The 18087-nt window shown below is 36.6% G+C and overlaps 1 protein-coding gene across 20 annotated transcripts in view; it reads left to right on the top strand.

Moving 5' to 3' along the window:
- Window positions 1-18087, top strand: part of LOC140526901 (utrophin-like) — a 558532-nt gene that overhangs the window by 455752 nt on the left and 84693 nt on the right. For all 20 annotated transcript variants that reach the window (XR_011974583.1, XM_072643530.1, XM_072643537.1 and 17 more), the window contains one exon: window positions 11123-11184. Coding sequence is in view for 19 of the 20 variants with exons in the window: in XM_072643530.1 (XP_072499631.1) it covers window positions 11123-11184 (62 nt within the window). In the remaining variant the exon portion in view is untranslated. The remainder of the gene's footprint in view (window positions 1-11122; window positions 11185-18087) is intronic.

Consider the following 18087-nt stretch of genomic DNA (forward strand, 5'->3'; position numbering starts at 1 on the left):
GCTTTAGTCTGGTAGAGCTTGTACTCACACTTTATATGCCTTTGGCATAGTTTTGTAAATGTTCCCAGTGGTAACAATTGCCCTTTGAGAGCAACTTAGATTTTTTTTTTTAATAATTAAAAGTCATTCACAATGAAGAAGGTGATTTAGATTCCTGAGCAAGCTGAATGTTACTATCCAGGGTCAAAGACAAGGTTGACTCTAAAGCAATGAGACCTTCTTAAGTGACTTGTAATTTGTAACTTGCTTCTGAAAGGAAATTCTTATGAGGAATTCCAGAAATATTTTGAGCCAAGTTATTGTCATTGATGTGGGTATATATGTATATATACTCCCAATCTCCTGTGAAGGAGAAAAACTCATCTGAATAGGTAAATATCTAGTGTATTTGATGAAATCTAGTCTTGGAGCTTCACCTCAGATTTATGGATTTTGCCAAACTAAATCTCTTTTCTCCACTGAGGTGAAGGTTCCGTGTAGCAAGTGTTCTTGTCCTTCCAAATATGGCATTTGGTGATTCTTTAGCAGGACTATTAGCTAGCCTTTTTGTTATACTTTAAGGTTCACAAGGCACTACATGATCTCTCTTAATCTCATTCTGTTACTGAACTCATAGGGTTGTTAAAGTGTGAGGTATTTTTGTCAACATATGGAATGTTGGCTTTGAAGATTATTTGTAGTAACCTGAAGCCATATTTTCAATTGGCACCTAGGCAAAGTGTAGAACTAGATGTGGGGTGGTTTGTTTCTGCCTGATAATGTGACTTGCTAACTATCCAAAGTACTTTTTTGTCTGGCTTTCAAAATCAGACCAGAATGCTTTGGCATTATTTGTTGGTTCTTCATGTGGTGGTCTTTCTTTCCCTTAGCACAGAGAGTTGACTGCATTCATTGGCCTGGAATGTTTCTACTCTTTGCCCTCTAACCTCAGAATATTTGATCTGACTTTTGATGAAGAGTGACAATTTTTTTATCATAGTGTTTAAGTAAATGTAAGGCCTTTCTGATCTTTGCTATGGATGTATGCTAGGAAAAGTATATGTAACGCTCTGTTGTTGTGTTTGTCCTTCGTCTCAAAGAGGACCATGACATCAAGATGATGACATGACTTGAAGTTGACTTTGATTTGAGTGACAGAGGGCTGTGCAAGGTCACCAATCTCACTTTCTTCACTTGAGCCACCTGCGTCCAGTGGCCTGATATTCATCAGGATGACTGGAGATGGCCCAGGATGCAATGTGAGAACTTGGCCCTTTCAGGCTAAGTTCATATCACATTCTCACTCTGAGTAAGCTACATCCATTCAATGAAAAGGCTTCTTGAAGTTACTCAAGGGATGGCCCCTTTATTAAAAAAAACAAATCAAACTAGGAGGGGAAGATGTAGCACTTCAAAGATCTCTAGAAAGAATATTCTCTAAGTGAGCTCCCTGAGCTAAAAGTGACTCCTATAAATTTTCCAGACACTCCGATATCTCCTATGCACATAATTATTTTTCAACTCATAATTTATTTGTATGTGTTGTTTGTACACACATATAGTCCCACTATTCAACTATGTAAGCTTCTTGAGCATATGTACTATGTGTTTTTCCACCTTTGCAGCACTAGGACCTATCATGGAACCTTGAACAAAGGAGACGTTTAGTAAATATGGTTTTTTTTTTTTTGGTTGTTGTTGCTTCAGCAGAAGATTTTGCTGTGATTAAAAAAAGACTTGATTGGGAGACTTATAGAAATTCAGGTAATGATAACCTGAAGGAGAGCCATCATGTGTTTGGAGAGAAGGAGCTCTTGTGAAAGTAGACTATGTAGACACAAGACTATGTAGACATCCTGAAAGCATCACAGATGAAACATCTCATGAATCCAAGTGATTGGAAGGATGGTGGTGTCTATAACAGAAATAGGGATGTTTGGAGAAGGGATGGAATTAAAGGAGAAGATAATTAAATACCATTTTGGACAGAGTGATTTTGAGATGCCTAAGGGATATTGAACTGGAGAGCCATGGGTCCTTCAATAAATAACCTCTTTTGGGTAAAGTAAAATGAGAGGATTGGACTGTAAAGTCTTCACGGTCCCTTCTTTTTCTAAATCTATGGTCCTATGTCCAGCAGGCGGTGGATGAGTAGAACTTAGGAGAGATACTAGTTCTGAATGGATGATCTGGAAGTCACCTGCAATTATCAAAGCTACTGAGATCTCTGGAAGGGCTTACAGGGAGAGGAAGATAACACTGGGAATACAGCATTAGAAGGATCGCGTTAGGGGTGGTAAATCAATAATATCCCTAAAAAGGACTCTTTGGAAAGGATCATTTATATGGGAAGCAGAACCAAGAGAGTGCAATGAAGCACAAACAGAACAGAATATCTAGGAGCTCATTCCTTGAAAGAGATTAAAATAACAGGGACTGTCCTCATCCCCATTCCTTGGTGTAGGTGAGAGGATTCCTGGGGGTTGGGGCTCTGACAGTTTGAAAGAAGAATCAGTATCTGGTTTCTCCTCGGCGTATCACTTTACAGTTTAGGTTCATTTTCCTCATCTGTAAGATGGAGATAAGAGGTTCTTCCTCACTGGGTGGTTGTATTTTGTAAAACTTAAAACATTTTATAAATGCTGGGTATTACTATTATCGTTATTTATCATTGTATCTTATTGGTGGCCATTACAATTTACTGACACTTCAGGCCAGCTATCCCTCACTCCACAAACCCCCACATACAACCATATTAGCTACTTTGGCATAAAATAAATGCAATTTGTTTTGTTAAATTGAGTGAGGTGTAGTTGCTAGAGGTATCTTAAGATGAAATTGCCAAGTGGAATAGCATGGAGATGTTTGGTTTGCTTGCTTCCATTTGTTTTCTTCTCAGTTTTCTTATTAAAAAAATACTTATTGCCACCTGGTTAGAGTTAAATAGATGTGAGTTCCAAACTGCTGAGTTTAACTGTTATTAGCAGTTCTAAAAGGTGTCAAGAGGCCTGTGGAAGGTGTTTGGGCTGAAAGCTTTCTGAGTGTGGTTTGGCTTCCCTGGAAACTTCTGGGAAGGAGTTTTTTATTATGGCATGAGAATTGGGGTTTTTTGGTGGTAATTCCCAGAGTTGAGTGGTATCTCTAAATCATTGTCTTTGGTGGTTCTTAATGTGAAAATATAACATTTTTGGTCTCCATTATGATGTCACACAAAGAACTTCAGCTCTCATCCCTGCTTTCTTTTTTAGTAAATCTAAAAGCATAGAAAGCAGACAGCATATTCATGACTAGACCATTACAGCTGGCTCCCTATTAAGGTGAATAATGAAACCCTTGAAGTGGTCAAATTTTTAAAATCATACCTACTATTTCTTTCCCTTTGGACTGGAACCAATTACATAATCATAACTTTGTATAGTGGGATTTCAAATGCATGTGATTCCAGTGGGTTCAATAATTAGCACTAATTGAGACCTGGCTGTGTATGAACAGACTTCTTAGTTCTTTGAGGGCAAGAATAGTTTCTTACACTTCTTTCTCATCTTCCACATCAAAGCGCTCAGTCAAGAAGTTGATTGTCAGGCACTTAGTAGATTCTCATTAAATGTATGTTGAAGTGACAGTTTTTTGATTTACCCCCACCTACCCCATCCCCAGCACCTTCCTCTCTTATTACCTTCCATTTCTTCATATGTATTATACATGTACATATATACACATACAAATTGATATGTATATATTTATATATATATTCGCATGCATATATAAATATGCTTCATACACAGATTTTCTCCACTTTTAAAATGTTAGTTCATTGAGGACAAGGGCTATTTTTGCTTTTTCTTTATGTCATCAGCATTTAACATATAATAAGTAGTTAATAAATGCTTGTTGATTTATTGTCTCTAAAAAAATTTGCAGTTTTATTATAACGTTTAAAAAATGTACAAAAATAAGACATTTTTCTTTTAGATTCTGAACATGACAGTATCTTTAAGTAAGCTAAAAGTGGCAAAACTATAAGGAGCATGGCAAATGTTAATGAATAATACTGATCATTAAAATGTAGGATTATGTAATTATGGGAAAAACTGATTATCAGATAATTAAATGACTGATATAACTAAAACGTGCTATTCGATTAAAGAAAATTAATGTAAAATTACTGTGCTTAATTAGGTGTTTAGGGAAAGGTGAAAAAAATTGGGCAAAGGGTAGAAAAGATTCAAATCATCAAATTAAACTTAAGGCCATCTATTTTTCTCAGGGCATTGTTGCTTCCTTACATATACAAAGAAAATGTAATGAACAAGCTCCAGCTGTCTCTGTTGGAAGGACATAATTTGGTCAAGCACTATTTTAAAAACTTCTCATCTCCCCTTCTAGTATATAACTTTACAAAGAATAAACATCTGTTCTTCTGTGACATTTAAGTCTACCTGAGGGACATCAATCTGTTTTTCTAAAGTCTACATCACCATTGAAAAATTAATCCACTGCAAAAAATTTTTCCTCCTGTCTTTTCATATTCACATGTTGAATGAAAGGAGAAAAAAAAAACATATTTGCTATAAAACTATGCTATAAAATATAGCTAGAATATGCTATAAAAATTGGCTTCAAATATGGAATCATGGCCACATAGGTTGGTGTAGTGATTGTTACTACTCCTAAGGAAAACATGAAATGAGAAGCTTGGTTTGAGATAAGCTCCAAACAAGAGTATTTGGCACAGTTTCTACTGTAAGGATAGTGGGCATTTTCTGATAGATGTGTGAGGTACTTCAGGGAATAGAGAAGAAATTATTAATAAACAAAATTGGTTAAAATAATAAGTACTTCTGTAAATAATTCTTTTGCACGGACGTTATGTAAAGTTGCATTTTAAACAAATATTAGGAAATTGCTAATTGGCATTGTTTCCCGTGCTTCACAAAGTTGTGGCCTTATACTCTGCAAAACAACTGAATTGCTGTAAAGGGAAGAGCCAGTGGGCATTTCCAGTGTTCCTTGCATTAGATTCTTGACCTGCCCCTGATCCACTGAAGTACCCCCATGCTACTGTAGGGTGTATGTAAATGTTATTTCAGTGATACAGCCTAGGCATGCCTTGGTTATTCTCATTTCCAGTGTTTAATACATGTGAATTGCCCACCATATGTTAGGTGCTGTAAAGTGTTGTTTGTGTGCTTAACGGGTTTTTGTGTTTGGTGTTAATTGCTGCTCTGCAAGAATTATTTGTTTTTGTTTTTATTCCTTTAACTGTCTCCCTTCCTAAAACCTAGCATTGGTTCCACTTTAAATGGATTTCGTTTCCATTATTTTTTAAGTTTATCAAGCTGAATAATCCAATGTATTTCAGTTTAAGATCTTAGAAGCTGAACCTCACTATTCCTGTCCTGAAGGAAGGGGAATCATTTTAGCCAACTGAAAAAGTGGTCCACAGCTGCTCCTATAAGGCTGGTGGTTGGATTGATATTTTTCATTAAATTCCCCCTCACCCCCAAAAAATTCATTTACAGCCAAGAGCCTTGATTGCTTTAAAAATGTTCTATATTAAATTGCAGTTGCACTTTTGTGACTAGAGACTATTTATTTCCAGCACTGGCAATTCTGCCTGATGAATCAACTTTTGTTGAATTCACAAAGGGAAGTGCACTTTTCTCTCTTCCATCTGGTTGCCAAATGAGTATGTTCTCTCTGAGTCTGTCAGTAGTGTACTAGCTTTCAAGGACCAAGTGCTTGGTAATGACTGGAATGGACCTTGACTAGAATGTTTGACTTGTGACGTCATCCTTAGTCCTCTGCTTGCCTGGATTTTGTTTTTTTTCTTTGTTGTTGAAGGCATACAGTAGATCACCAAGAATGGAAAGGGCATTATTTTTACGATAGCAAGACTCCAAGAGAGGCTTCTTTTTCAATCTGTTTTTAACTTTGTCAAAAACATAGGGCTGGCATTACATTTTAAGTTTGGGTTTGCTTCCTCATTAGTGGATATCAGTGGATAAGTATGGTGCCTATGGACTGTTACACTGTATGTAGCTTGGTGGTTATGATTATAGAAAAAAAGATTGCCTGCTACTAGCTGTAGGAGTTATAGTGAGAGAGGGAGTATACTAGAATACACTGTTAATTTATGCATGGATAATTGAGAAATCATTAATGAAGATTTATTTGCAGCCCCATGCCACTCTTACTTAGCCTGGCTCTTTGGCCCCCAAGTCAATGATATAATGTGAATCCTCTTTTCTGCCTTTCACGTTCCTTTTTTCCCTTTCCTTCCAAGCTGTGTTTCCTCTCTCATTCACCCCTGCTTTGCAATTTCTTCTATGATCCTTTGACCCATAGAATTCTGAGAAAACTTTTTTTCCCCTAAATACCAGGAAGTAATGGAGTAGAGTGCTGGAGCAGGCTCAGAGAAAGCTGAGTTCAAATTCTGGCCCACATACTTATTAGCTGTGTGATCCCGAGCAAATCATTGATTCTTTCTCAACTTCTGTTTCCTCATGTGTAAATTAGGGATAAAATTAACCCCTTGTTCGAAGGGTTATTGGGAAGGATCAAATGGTGTAATGCACGTAAGCACTTTGTAAACCATATGGTGCTATAGAAATGTTGACTGCTGTTAACCTGCTTCCCACCAGAAAAGGACCAGAGAAGGAGAAAAGAAGAAGAGGTTCAGATATCTATTGGATTTTATCTATGTTTGCTACTTTTTACTTTAAGGATTACAGTTTTAGTCATACATTACTGCACATCATGATCCTTCTAATAACCCTATAAAATAACAAGGCATCAGGATCCCCAGTTTTACTAATGAGATAACTAAAGTACAGAGATATTAAATGATTTGTCCATATAATAAAGGAAAATATCAGAGGCAGGATTCAGGCCCAGGGCTCCCTGAACTCCAAGTCCACCACTCTCTTCTAGAATATCACATTTCCTTTATGTAGAGAGGAGAGAGGATAGAGGCAACAGGTAACTGTGAAGGTAAAAATGTGCAGGATTTGCAGGTGATTTGGGTATGACAGGGTGAGATTGAGGAAAGGTTCAAAAATGACTTGGAGGTTTGGAGCCTGGACAATACTGAGGATGCCAGTACTGTCAGTAAAATGTAAGCATGTTAAGATAGGGACAGATTTGGAGGAAATATGGGTTTGGTTTTAGACATATGAACTTAGAAGGATCAGTAGAATATCTCTCTGAGGTCCCCAAACTTATTTGACCTACCACCCCCTTTTCAAAAAAGTTATTCAGCCCCCTTCCCATTTCCCCGCCCTGGAAATCTAACCCTTTAACCCTTTAACAAAATGGGATCGTTTCCAAAAATACTGCCCCCTTGAATCATTGCAGTGTCCCCCAGGGGCTGCATTGCCCACTTTGGGAATCTGTGATTCTCAGTAGAGCTATCTAGCAAGCAGTCGATGCTCAAGAGATAGCTTAAGAATGGATATGACTGGAAATGTAGCTGTAGGAGTTATTTACATGAAGACAGTCATTGACGAAGCACTGATAAGATGTGAAGAGAAAATCACTGAGGACAGAACTTTAGAGGAGAAGAATGAACAAGTGAAAGGAGAGGGTTGAACTAGGAAAATATAGTGTTTAGAGGTCAAGGAAGAAGAAAATATGCAGAAGGATAGGATGGTCATCTGTGTGAAATGCTACAGAAAGGTCAATAATGAGAACTAAGAAAAGACCTTCCAAGATGGCACTTACATCATTTGTGATCTTGAAAAGAACATTGTTAGTACCATACAGTGATGGATATTAAATACCAGATTCTGATTGAGAAAGCCTCCTGTAGAAAGTGCGATAGAGGGAGGCAACCAAAGATTAATTAAAAAAAAAAGATTTCCATACAGCGGTTGCCTGGTTGAAATTTTAACAACATGAATTCATAGTAGACTCAGCCTGTTTTCATTACCATGAAATGCACAAGGTGGGGGCTGAAGGTGGCTGAGTGATAGAATGGGAGCAGCGGAAACATAATGGGCAAGGTTGAGACTGCCATTTTGAAATGTCTCCACTGTAGGTTCAAGGAAGGGAAGTAATACTGGTACAGGGAGGGATCTAGAACTTGAAGAAGGTTATAATGAAAGTTAAAAACAGGCTCAATAAGTGTGGGACAGTGGGAAAAGTTCAAGTATAGAAGATTATGATCAGAAAAAATTTCAAAACGTTGGAGTTGGATCAATTTTGGATGATGGTGCTTTTAAAAAAAAAATTAAATGATGTGGGGCAGATGGGAAACTACAACTTTGTGTGTGAGCGTCATCTCCACAATACTCCATTTATAGATGGAACTAAACAGACAAACACAAAGCCACTATCATAATTAGAAGTTCCCAGAACAGATGGATGGAATTAAGGCTTGAAGGGGGATGGGGGGATGGGGGGTGGGGGAGGGGGAGACAGGGGGAGAAAAGAGGGGTTGGAAGAAAATCTTCCTTTAAAAAAAACACTCTTCTTCCTGTTGGGAGTCTTGTGTTACAGTGGAGATAGACACAGCTTGGTCTTCTTCATCCCAAGAGAAATCAGAATATAGGAAGTGATTTGGGAACGTCAGAGGCTTTGCAGAAACATTGGGGAGGAGGCTGTTACTGATCCAAGAGTTCCCTGGTTTCTCCTTCAACCTATGGGTGCTTAAGGTCTTGGACAGATGGTGTTCATGAGTTGAAGTAATTGATTAATTGGAAAACCAGGGTGTCAGAAGAGTGGGCAAGGTAAACCTTCAAGGGCAATGACTATTTTGTTCATCCTAGTGCTTAGCACATTGCCTTGCTTATAGTATATCCTTAATGTAACTTTATTAAATTGAGCTAGGACCATCGCAAGATGGAGGTTGTTAGCCAGGTTTTTAAGACATTGAAGAAAAGGAGAGATTGACCAGGAAGGTCAATGACAGAAATGAGCATCTGCATTTGGTGATCTAATTGGAGGCTGGCACTTCTGAGAAAGAGAGGATGTGAAAATCCGGAAGAGACAGTGAGGAAGGAGTGAAGGGCATTTGGATTTGTCCAGGCACTGTGTATGGAGCTGAGGTAAGGAGAAGATGAGAGCAGCTTCCAACATGGAAAGAGAGTGGTCAGGGCAATTTTGAAAAGAAACCATGAAAACTGACTGTGCTTGAACTTTCTTTACCTGTGAAGAAATTTCATGTTTGAATCATCTAAGAAAGAATTTGTCAGTTTGGGGATTAACTGTGACTTTTGTTTCCCCTTCCCTTTGGTAAAGTAGGCCTTTAAAGTAAGTGTTACTGTCATGTATTTGAATGGAATTGAATTAGAGAGCTTATGATTGAAGAGGCCTTTTGCATTGCCATGATTTTCCACAATATACATGAAGAGACTTTTTGGCCTATTCCTAAGGAAGCAGAGTGATTTAGAAGCAAGAATTCTAGCCTGGGGCTTAGAATGAACCGTCAACAAGCATTTACTAAGCTACTACTATGTGCAGCTCTCTGGGCATACCAGTACAAGAAAGGAACTCTCCCTGCTCACCAGAAGACTCAGAGTCTAGCCTGTTTCTTCATCTCTAAAAAATGGATGAGGGATAGGGATAAACTACATAACTGCTGAGGGTTTAACAATTCTAAGCATTCTTCAGTTTTTATTGTTTTGGGTCTTGTGTAGGGTCCATTCCAAACTTTAAAAGGTTAAATGTTGGCTTTCCAGAAAATTCCTTCTGCTTGAGTGCTTGCCTCAGTAGTAGTCTGGTTACTTCTAGGTAAATCAACTATGGGTTCTTATCAGATTCTAACCTGTTCAACTGTTCAATCTGGCTTCCAGTCCCTATAGTGATCATCAAAATTGTTTTTTCCATAGTAAACACCCAACTTGCTGCTGCTTCACCTCTTGTCTTGAATGGGACATTTCAGAATTGTCTGGTATTGATAGCTGCTCTGCTGCTAACTCATAGCTAACTCTTCTTCCTGTAACCCATTTTCCTGCTTTCCATCTAACCTGAACACAGTTTTATACACCCCCGTAACACTCAGCATGATAAAGTGCTCATTTATTATGCCTTATAAACAAGGTATGACAGAAACAACTTACCCAAATTTCATTTAATGAGCATTCCTCGGTGATGGAAAACTAGTTACACTTCCTTAGAAACTCTGAATTCCTTTATTTTTCTATAGGTCCTTGATGCTGAGTAAGGAATTTCTTTGCCAAAGTATATTTTTATGTGTTTTTTTTTTTTTTTTTTAGGGGAGGAGGATGGACAAGAGTTGTACAGGGCAGTCAGTCTTGGGTAGCTTACAATCTGTATTGTTGATGGGAATACCCAAATTTGATGAAAACATAGATCACTGGAACTTTGGAGTACCACATGACCTTGGTGGAGGTGGAAAACTCTTTTGTTTTACAGATACAGATTCATCTAAATAAGCATATGCCAAGTGCAAGTAATAAGAGATTTAAATGGGAGTGAAAAAGAGGGGTTGAAGTTTGATGTTCTGTTTAGGAAAAAGAAAATATGAAACATTTACCTTTTATGTAAAAGCGAGGAAATGGAAAGCATTTCAATAAATGTAATACTATCAAAATTATTATCATAAAAACAGAAAGAAGCAAAAGGAGAAGGAGAGGCAAGATCAGACAAAGCAACGGAAAATGATAAAAACACAAAGGATGTAAGATAGAGAGCAAAACACATGTGGGCTGGGAACAGAAGAAAAGACTCCTGAGTTAGATATTTTAGGTATGGCATTGTGGCCCAGATAGTTATCACTGAAACTGAAATTCACAGACCAAAAGTTTAGGTTTACATATTTTATGCTTATACTAGAAAACTGGAGTTTCTGAAGTAAATAAATTCTTCCATCCTTTGTCTCTTTCAAATGAGTCATTAATGTCCCAGATGATGCTCAGCAGTAGTTGGAGCATCAGGTTCCTTAATGACAGTGCCCTTTTGTCCAGCTTCTCAATGCCCCATTTAGTGAATTATAAATAGCAGTGAAATATCAAGCTAGGAAAAAATAAACTGGATATTTTTTCTTTTAAATTATATATCCATATTGAGAGGTTTTACTGTTTGGGAGTTTGATGCAAAGCCAGTTTGGAAATACATTTATCTTGCAACTTAATTTTGTGTAATTTTTGCATATTTTAAAAAATGTACCCATTTCTTTCAGTCACCACACCGAGTCAACACGTTGGAATCACCCTAATATGACAGAACTCTTGCAGTCCCTTGGTGAGTATTGTTTTGTTGGATAATAATTAACTCATGGAATTCGTCAGAACTGTTGAGCTCTGTTATCTTCATTGAGTGAAACTTAGCTAGCATACCCCAGGTATCATGTGGTGTAGTTAAAAGGAACGTACCTTGCTTTCCCAGGAAGGGTTCCATGTCAGAAAATAAATAGAAGCTGTATATTCATCATGTGTTCATTCTAAAGAACAACTTAACATCAAAAGTATCACAAGTATTCGGGTTGACCTCTTTTCTTAAGTGGCAGGCATAACTCAGAATTAAGTGAGTCAAAAAGAAATTTCAAGACATACAACTCCCCTGATTTTCCTTCTACAAGAATGTACTTTTGTTTTCTTAATTTGATTGTTGTATAAAGCACTGCCTTCTCTTCTCTTGAGTCTGCCTACGTTCAACACAAAGGACTTTTAGGTTGGCTATTCTGACTCTTATCTTTAGTCAATGCCTACCAGAAAGAGTGCTGGCCGTGGGAGTCTACAGACCCGGATTCGTATTCTTCTTATACTTTGTGTAAACTCGGGCATGATACTCTCTGAGTGTCATTCTCCTTGTGTATAAATGGGGTATGACATTGTGTATAGATGTATATAGATGTGTAGATTGTGTATAGAAGTAAAGACTTCAGAGGGTCTTTGTAAACACATAATAATCATACCTGCCATTACCTACCATTTATAGAACACGTTAAGGTTTATGAGACGTCCCTCGTCTTGTTGTACCTTAATTCCTGTGAGCATAATAATATGAAATAATATTATTTCATAATAATATGAAAGAATATGAACCGACATCTATTTAGAATTTTAGAGTAATAATGCCATTTCTAAATTACCTCAAAGGTCAGCCTTTTTATGGAGGACACCCTTAATTCTTACCCTTAGTGGTACTCTGATGCATAGCTGATGTAACATTTGTAAAACAGAAAAAGGGCTGAACTTGGAGCCAGAAATTGCTGAGTCTGAATCTTTTTCTCATACTCAATAGTTGTGTAACCATTGAGCAAGCTGCTAAATCTTTTTCAGTCTGTTTTTTCATCTGCAAAATGGAGACATTTATGCTTCTCCTACCTACTTGACAGGGTTCAAGTGAAGTCAACAAGTATTTATTAAGTATCTGGTATATGTATGCTACAGTCTGTGCAAAGTAATCTCCTAGAGAGGGGAGTATTAGTAGCTGGGACACTAGGCAAAATCCTTTTGAAGGTGGGATTTGAATTATTTTGATGAAAGCCAGGAAAATAAAGAAGGGAGGGAGAGGAAGAGCATGGAGGAAAGCAAGTGCAGAGGATTTTATATTTGATTTTGGAGGAAATAGGGAACCATGGAGACTTATTGAATTGGGATACAGGCAGACCTGTTCTTTAGGAAAGTCACTTTGTCAACTGAGTGAAAGATGGATTGGAGTGAGAAGAAACTTGAGGCAAAGAGACCTTTTAGCACGCTACTCTAGTAATCCAGGATAGAAGTGACAAAGGCAAGTACTAGGGTGTGTGTGCACACACCCCCTTTATAAAAAGAGGTTACATGAAACAGAATTTACAAGATTTGAAAACAAATTGAAATGTGTGGGATAAGTAAAAGTAAAGAACTGAGCATGATATTCAGATTTACTGACTAGCACAGTAGCAGTTAAGATGGATAGAAGGAAAGGTGTTTAAACCATCCAGTGAATACAAACCACACAGTCTGTTGCCTTAAAGAAATATAAATGGAATCAGATTTAAAAATAAGAGACTAGAAAAAAAATTAAGCATTAAGTGAATAAAAAAAAATCCAAAATAGAAAAATAGGAATTGTAATCATACTGTCAAACAAAGCTATAACAAATACTACAAAAATTACAAGTGATAAAGAAGAAAATTATATTATTTTGAAAAGATCCATAGAAAACAAACCAATATCAAAATTAAAATTATATGATCCAAATGCCTTTGCATTTAAAATTATAAAGAATACATTAAGTGAACTACAAGAAGACATTATAGTAATGCCATGGTGACAGAAATTTTCGTTGTCTCTTAATTTTGGACAAGTCTAACAGAGAGATAAGTCAGAAAATACTGAAAGAACAAATTTAGGGAGAAATAGAGCTAAAACAGTAATGACATCTGTAAAATTAAACTGAAAAAGAACATACGAATTTCTCAGCAGTACATGGAATTTTTATAATATAATTTGCGTAATAAGGAACAGAAATTTTGAAAACAAATATAAAAGACAAAAACAGTAAGCACATCTATTTTAGATGATAATGCAATAAAAAATAGTAATCATTTCAAGAAGCACAAGCAAAAATCACAGATCAAAAATGGAGACTTAATTAAGAATGAAGTCTTAGCTATTGAATTGGGTCAGTTGGTCACTAAGCAGTTATTAAGTGCCTACTACTGCCAGACTCAGTGCTAAATATTAGGGATACAAAGAAAGGCAAAAGACAGCTCTTTCTATTAATGACCTTACAATCTGATTGGTCAAAGAACAAGTCATAGAAATATAGAAATTCATAATTCTGTTAAAGAAAACTGTAATGATGAAACAACATGACAAAATTTCTAAGATGTAGAAAAAGCAGTCCCTAGGGGAAAAAGAATATCCTTAGAAACATACATTAATGAAATAGAAAAAAGAGGATTAATGACATGAATATGCATTTTAAAAATTGGTAAGACAACAAATAAACCTAAGCAAGCTTAAAAGTTAGGATATTAAAAATTAGAGAAGTACATTAAGCTAGAAATCTTGAAAACCTACAAAAATGAAAATGTAAAAGCTACATCTTTGAGGAAAAAAACTAATGAAATTGATAAACCTTTAACCAACCTAATTAAAAAGAAGGCAGAAAATCAGAACAACAAAACAGGAAATGAGCTAGGTGAAGTCACAGCCAAACCAGAATAAACAAAATAATCAGAAAATATTACGAACAGTTATATGCTAATAAAACTGAGAACACAAAAGGAATAGAAGAAGGCCTTCAAAAAATAGAAAATATCTCAAGTAATTGATGACCAATGCAAAATCTTAAAGCACTTCATCTCAGAAAAGGAAGTAAATCTAATTCTAAAGGAACTATCATAGGAAGAACTCTTGGTCTGATGGATATGGGGGAGAATTCTTTTAAACTTAAAAAAATGGTTAGAACCCATACTACAAAAATTATTCCCCCAAACCAAGAAAGTAAGGTCTCTACTAGATCCTTTTAATGTGACAAATATAGTCTTAATAATTGAAGCAGGGAGGTATAAAACATAAAAGGAAGCATAGACAAATATCACGAATGAATATAAATTCAAAAATTTTCAATAAAATCCTATCAAACTTACTGTACCGATTTATTTAAAAACTCACTCATCATGACCAACTTGTATTTCTATCAGGTGTGCAGTGATTGTTCAGTGTTAGGAAAAATCAACATAATGAATTATATTAAAAGCAAAAACTTTCAAAACCATATAATTGTCTCAATAAATGTTAAAAAACATCACTGGACAAAGTTTAACCCTACAAAGTATAGGTATAGAGGGAACTCTTTATATTATAAAATCTATGTAGAAATTATATGACAGTGTACTGTATAAGAAAAAGGAGTGACTGATAAAGGAATTATGATGACAGATTACAAGATTGGATGAGTAGGAAGAGAACTATATCCTCTGTGGTAATAGAAAATTTGGGAAGGGGACATAGGTAGGGGGATACTGATTTGCATATATTGAGCTTGAGATGCCAAAGGGAAAACCAGTTTTTGATCAAATCACCAGGTGAGAAAATCAGCTTCTAAAACCCAGAACAAATATCATATACAATGGAGACACACTGGAATCTTTTCTAGTAAATAATGGATACAAAGGAAGGCCCACTCCTACCGCTATTATTTAACATAGTTCTGGAAATACTAGCTATGACAATAAGAGAAAATATTGAAGTTATAAAGAGAGGAGAAAAGGAGACAAAATGTCCCTTTTGTTGACCATATAATGGTTTACTTAGAAAATCCTAGGGAACCTGCAAAGATACTAATCAAAACAATTAGCTTGAACAGTGTTACAGGTTACAAAAAAAAACCCTCAAAATTTCTCAATAGCAATAATAAAACCCAAGAAGCCACAATAGAAAGGGAAATGCCATTCCACATAACTCCAAGATGCATATAGCATCTGGGAGTCAATTGACTGAAGCATACAAAAGACTTATAGAGATTCAGTTACAAAGTTCTCCTTAATGAAATGAAGGATACCTTAAGAAGCTATATAGAATGAACCCCAGGAGGATGTGTTACTGAGTGATCGTGGTAGGAACAAAGTATGTCAGTTACATTGGGGAACAAGAACTATTCTAAGTCTAGTGAGTGAGTCATGGAGTATGAGTGTGCAAGTGCAGCGAATACTAGAATGAGTGGCCAGGGATATACATTTTAGGAGAGAGCCAGACTTTAGTGATTACTAACTGATGGATGAAAATAGAGAAATGAAAAAGTTTTGGATGAAAGGAAGGGGTGGGGAAATCTGCAGCGAGACATTGTAGGGGTAGAGTTGAAATGAATGGGATTAAGGGAGTAAAAAAAAGAAAGAAATCGGAGTCCCAGTTTATTTCATATCCGTTTTGTTCAGAAACATTTTTTCCCTAAATGCTACAGTAGATATCAAGATAGTCTATATGCATTTCCTAACCTTAGGTATCTCATAATCTTAAGAGGGATATAAGAGAAAGATATGAGGTAATATAATACAAATTAGAACCCCATTAAAAAAAGGTAATCAAATTCAACACATGCTAAAATAACTCACATTTATATAGCCCTTTAACATTTATAAATCTTCCCAACAATCTTAGTAAAGTATATATTCAAATGGTTGTCTGCATCCAAGTCTAGTGGTCTTTCTACTCTACAGAGCTTGGGATGATTGAGAGGAGATAATGTACAACTTGGAATGATCAGGGATATCTTCATGGAGAAGGTAGCTTTCAAAGAAAGATTGAAAAAATGGGTAAAATTCACAGAGATTAAGATGAAAATGTTCCATTTGGTGGGGATATTATGAACCATAACGCAGAGGCAAGGAATTTTGTCTAGGAAATATGACTAGTTTTCCTGAAACAGAAGAGGACTTATAGAATAGATGAGAATTGAGACGGAAAAGACAATGAAGACTCAGGGCATGGAGTGCTTTGATTGCTAGAAGCCTGTCAAGCTCTGATATGTCTTCCAAGCTGCTTGGACATCTCAAAATGGATTTCCCTTTGGCATCTAAAGCTCTATATATCCAAATCAGAGTTTAACATCTTTCCCTACAACCTATTCCCCCCTTTCAATGGTACAATGTATATAGTGCCAGGCCTGGAGTCAGGAAGACCTGAGTTCAAATGTGACCTCAGATAGTTACTAGCTACGTTATTTTGGATAAACCTTGTTTGCCTCAGTTCCAATATCTTTGCCAAGAAATCCCCAAACGAGGTCACAGTCAGACATGACTGAACATGACAACGCAGAAGATGCAGCTACCTTCCTAGTCACCCAGTCCTGTAATCTATCAATGTCATTTCTTTACTGTCACTCAGCTTTCTCATACAGTCAACTAACATATTTCTACCTTCATCTAATCTCTTCTATTTGTCCACTTCTCCCTATTCACAGCCACCATCATAGTTTAGACCCTGGTCACCTCTCCCTTGGACTTTTTCAATAGCTTCCTAATTAATTTCTTTACCTCAAGTTTCTTCTCACTCTAATCCAGCCTTTGCTTAGGTGCCAAGAACAGTCTATTTATGTGACTAATTCCCATGTCTCCCAGCCCCCTGACCTCTTCCCCACCATCTCACTAAACTCCAGTGGCTTCCTATTATGTCTATAATCAAATGTAAAGTCTTTAACATTTAAAGGTCTTCATAACCTAGATTGGCATGGCCTTTCCAGTCTTCTGATATTTCATTACCTTCCAAATGTCATACAATCCACTGACACTTGTCTTCATGCTCTTCCCTTCTTTTGCCTGTCTTTGTATCTCCAGTATTTGGTCTGGTACCTGACGCATTGCAAGTACTTAATAAACACTTGTTGTCTGACCCATGCATAGATTTAGTTCAACAGACAAAGGTAAATTAAAACAGAACATTTTGATCAAGGTAACGACATCATTAGAGAAAGGTTTCAGGAGGTTTAATTTAGCAGCACTTTGTAGAATGTCCTAGCAAGGGGAGTGATTGTCATGGATAATAATTAGACCACTTTTGGAAGAAGTTCAGAAAAGGGGTAGCAAAATTCAAAACTAAGGTAATAGCTGGCAAGCTCAGGGAAGAAAAGCAGAAAATGTTCTGTTGTCTAGGTGAGTGAACAAGGTGATTGATAGTAGATTTGACTATGCTTTGGAAAACCATCACCAGAGCAGGAAGAAGGTCTCTGGGACCCAACTGTGAACAGCAGGAAGTGAGGCTTCAAATCTGACTCCAAGTTCACTTGTCTTTCCACTTCTTTTCATCTAATGAAGAATACAAAGTACTGCATTCTTTTTCTCTCAACCCTTCTTTTTTTGGTTGGATGAAAATGATATAGTCATTATTGATAAAGAAGGTCACGTGGAACAGTGGCTAGACAGCTGGTCTTGGAATCAGGATGACATCGGTTCAAGTGCCACCTCTGATACATACAGGCTTTGTGACACCTCCTCCCCTTTTCCCCTTCCCTCCCTCAGGAAGTAGAGAACCATTCAGTATCCCAGCTGAAAGTTGGACGTTGTAGGAATGTGCCTGTCACCCATTCTCACAATGAAATTCAGGTCTGAAATAGTAATAATAATGATAGCTGAATTTAGAAGATATTCAAGGCTTCCAAAGTACTTTATGGCAATACTAAAATGTATATTGTACTTCAAAGTTTTACAAAGTTCTT

Source organism: Notamacropus eugenii, chromosome 2 (assembly GCF_028372415.1).
Source record: "Notamacropus eugenii isolate mMacEug1 chromosome 2, mMacEug1.pri_v2, whole genome shotgun sequence".
NCBI classification, from domain to species: domain Eukaryota; kingdom Metazoa; phylum Chordata; class Mammalia; order Diprotodontia; family Macropodidae; genus Notamacropus; species Notamacropus eugenii.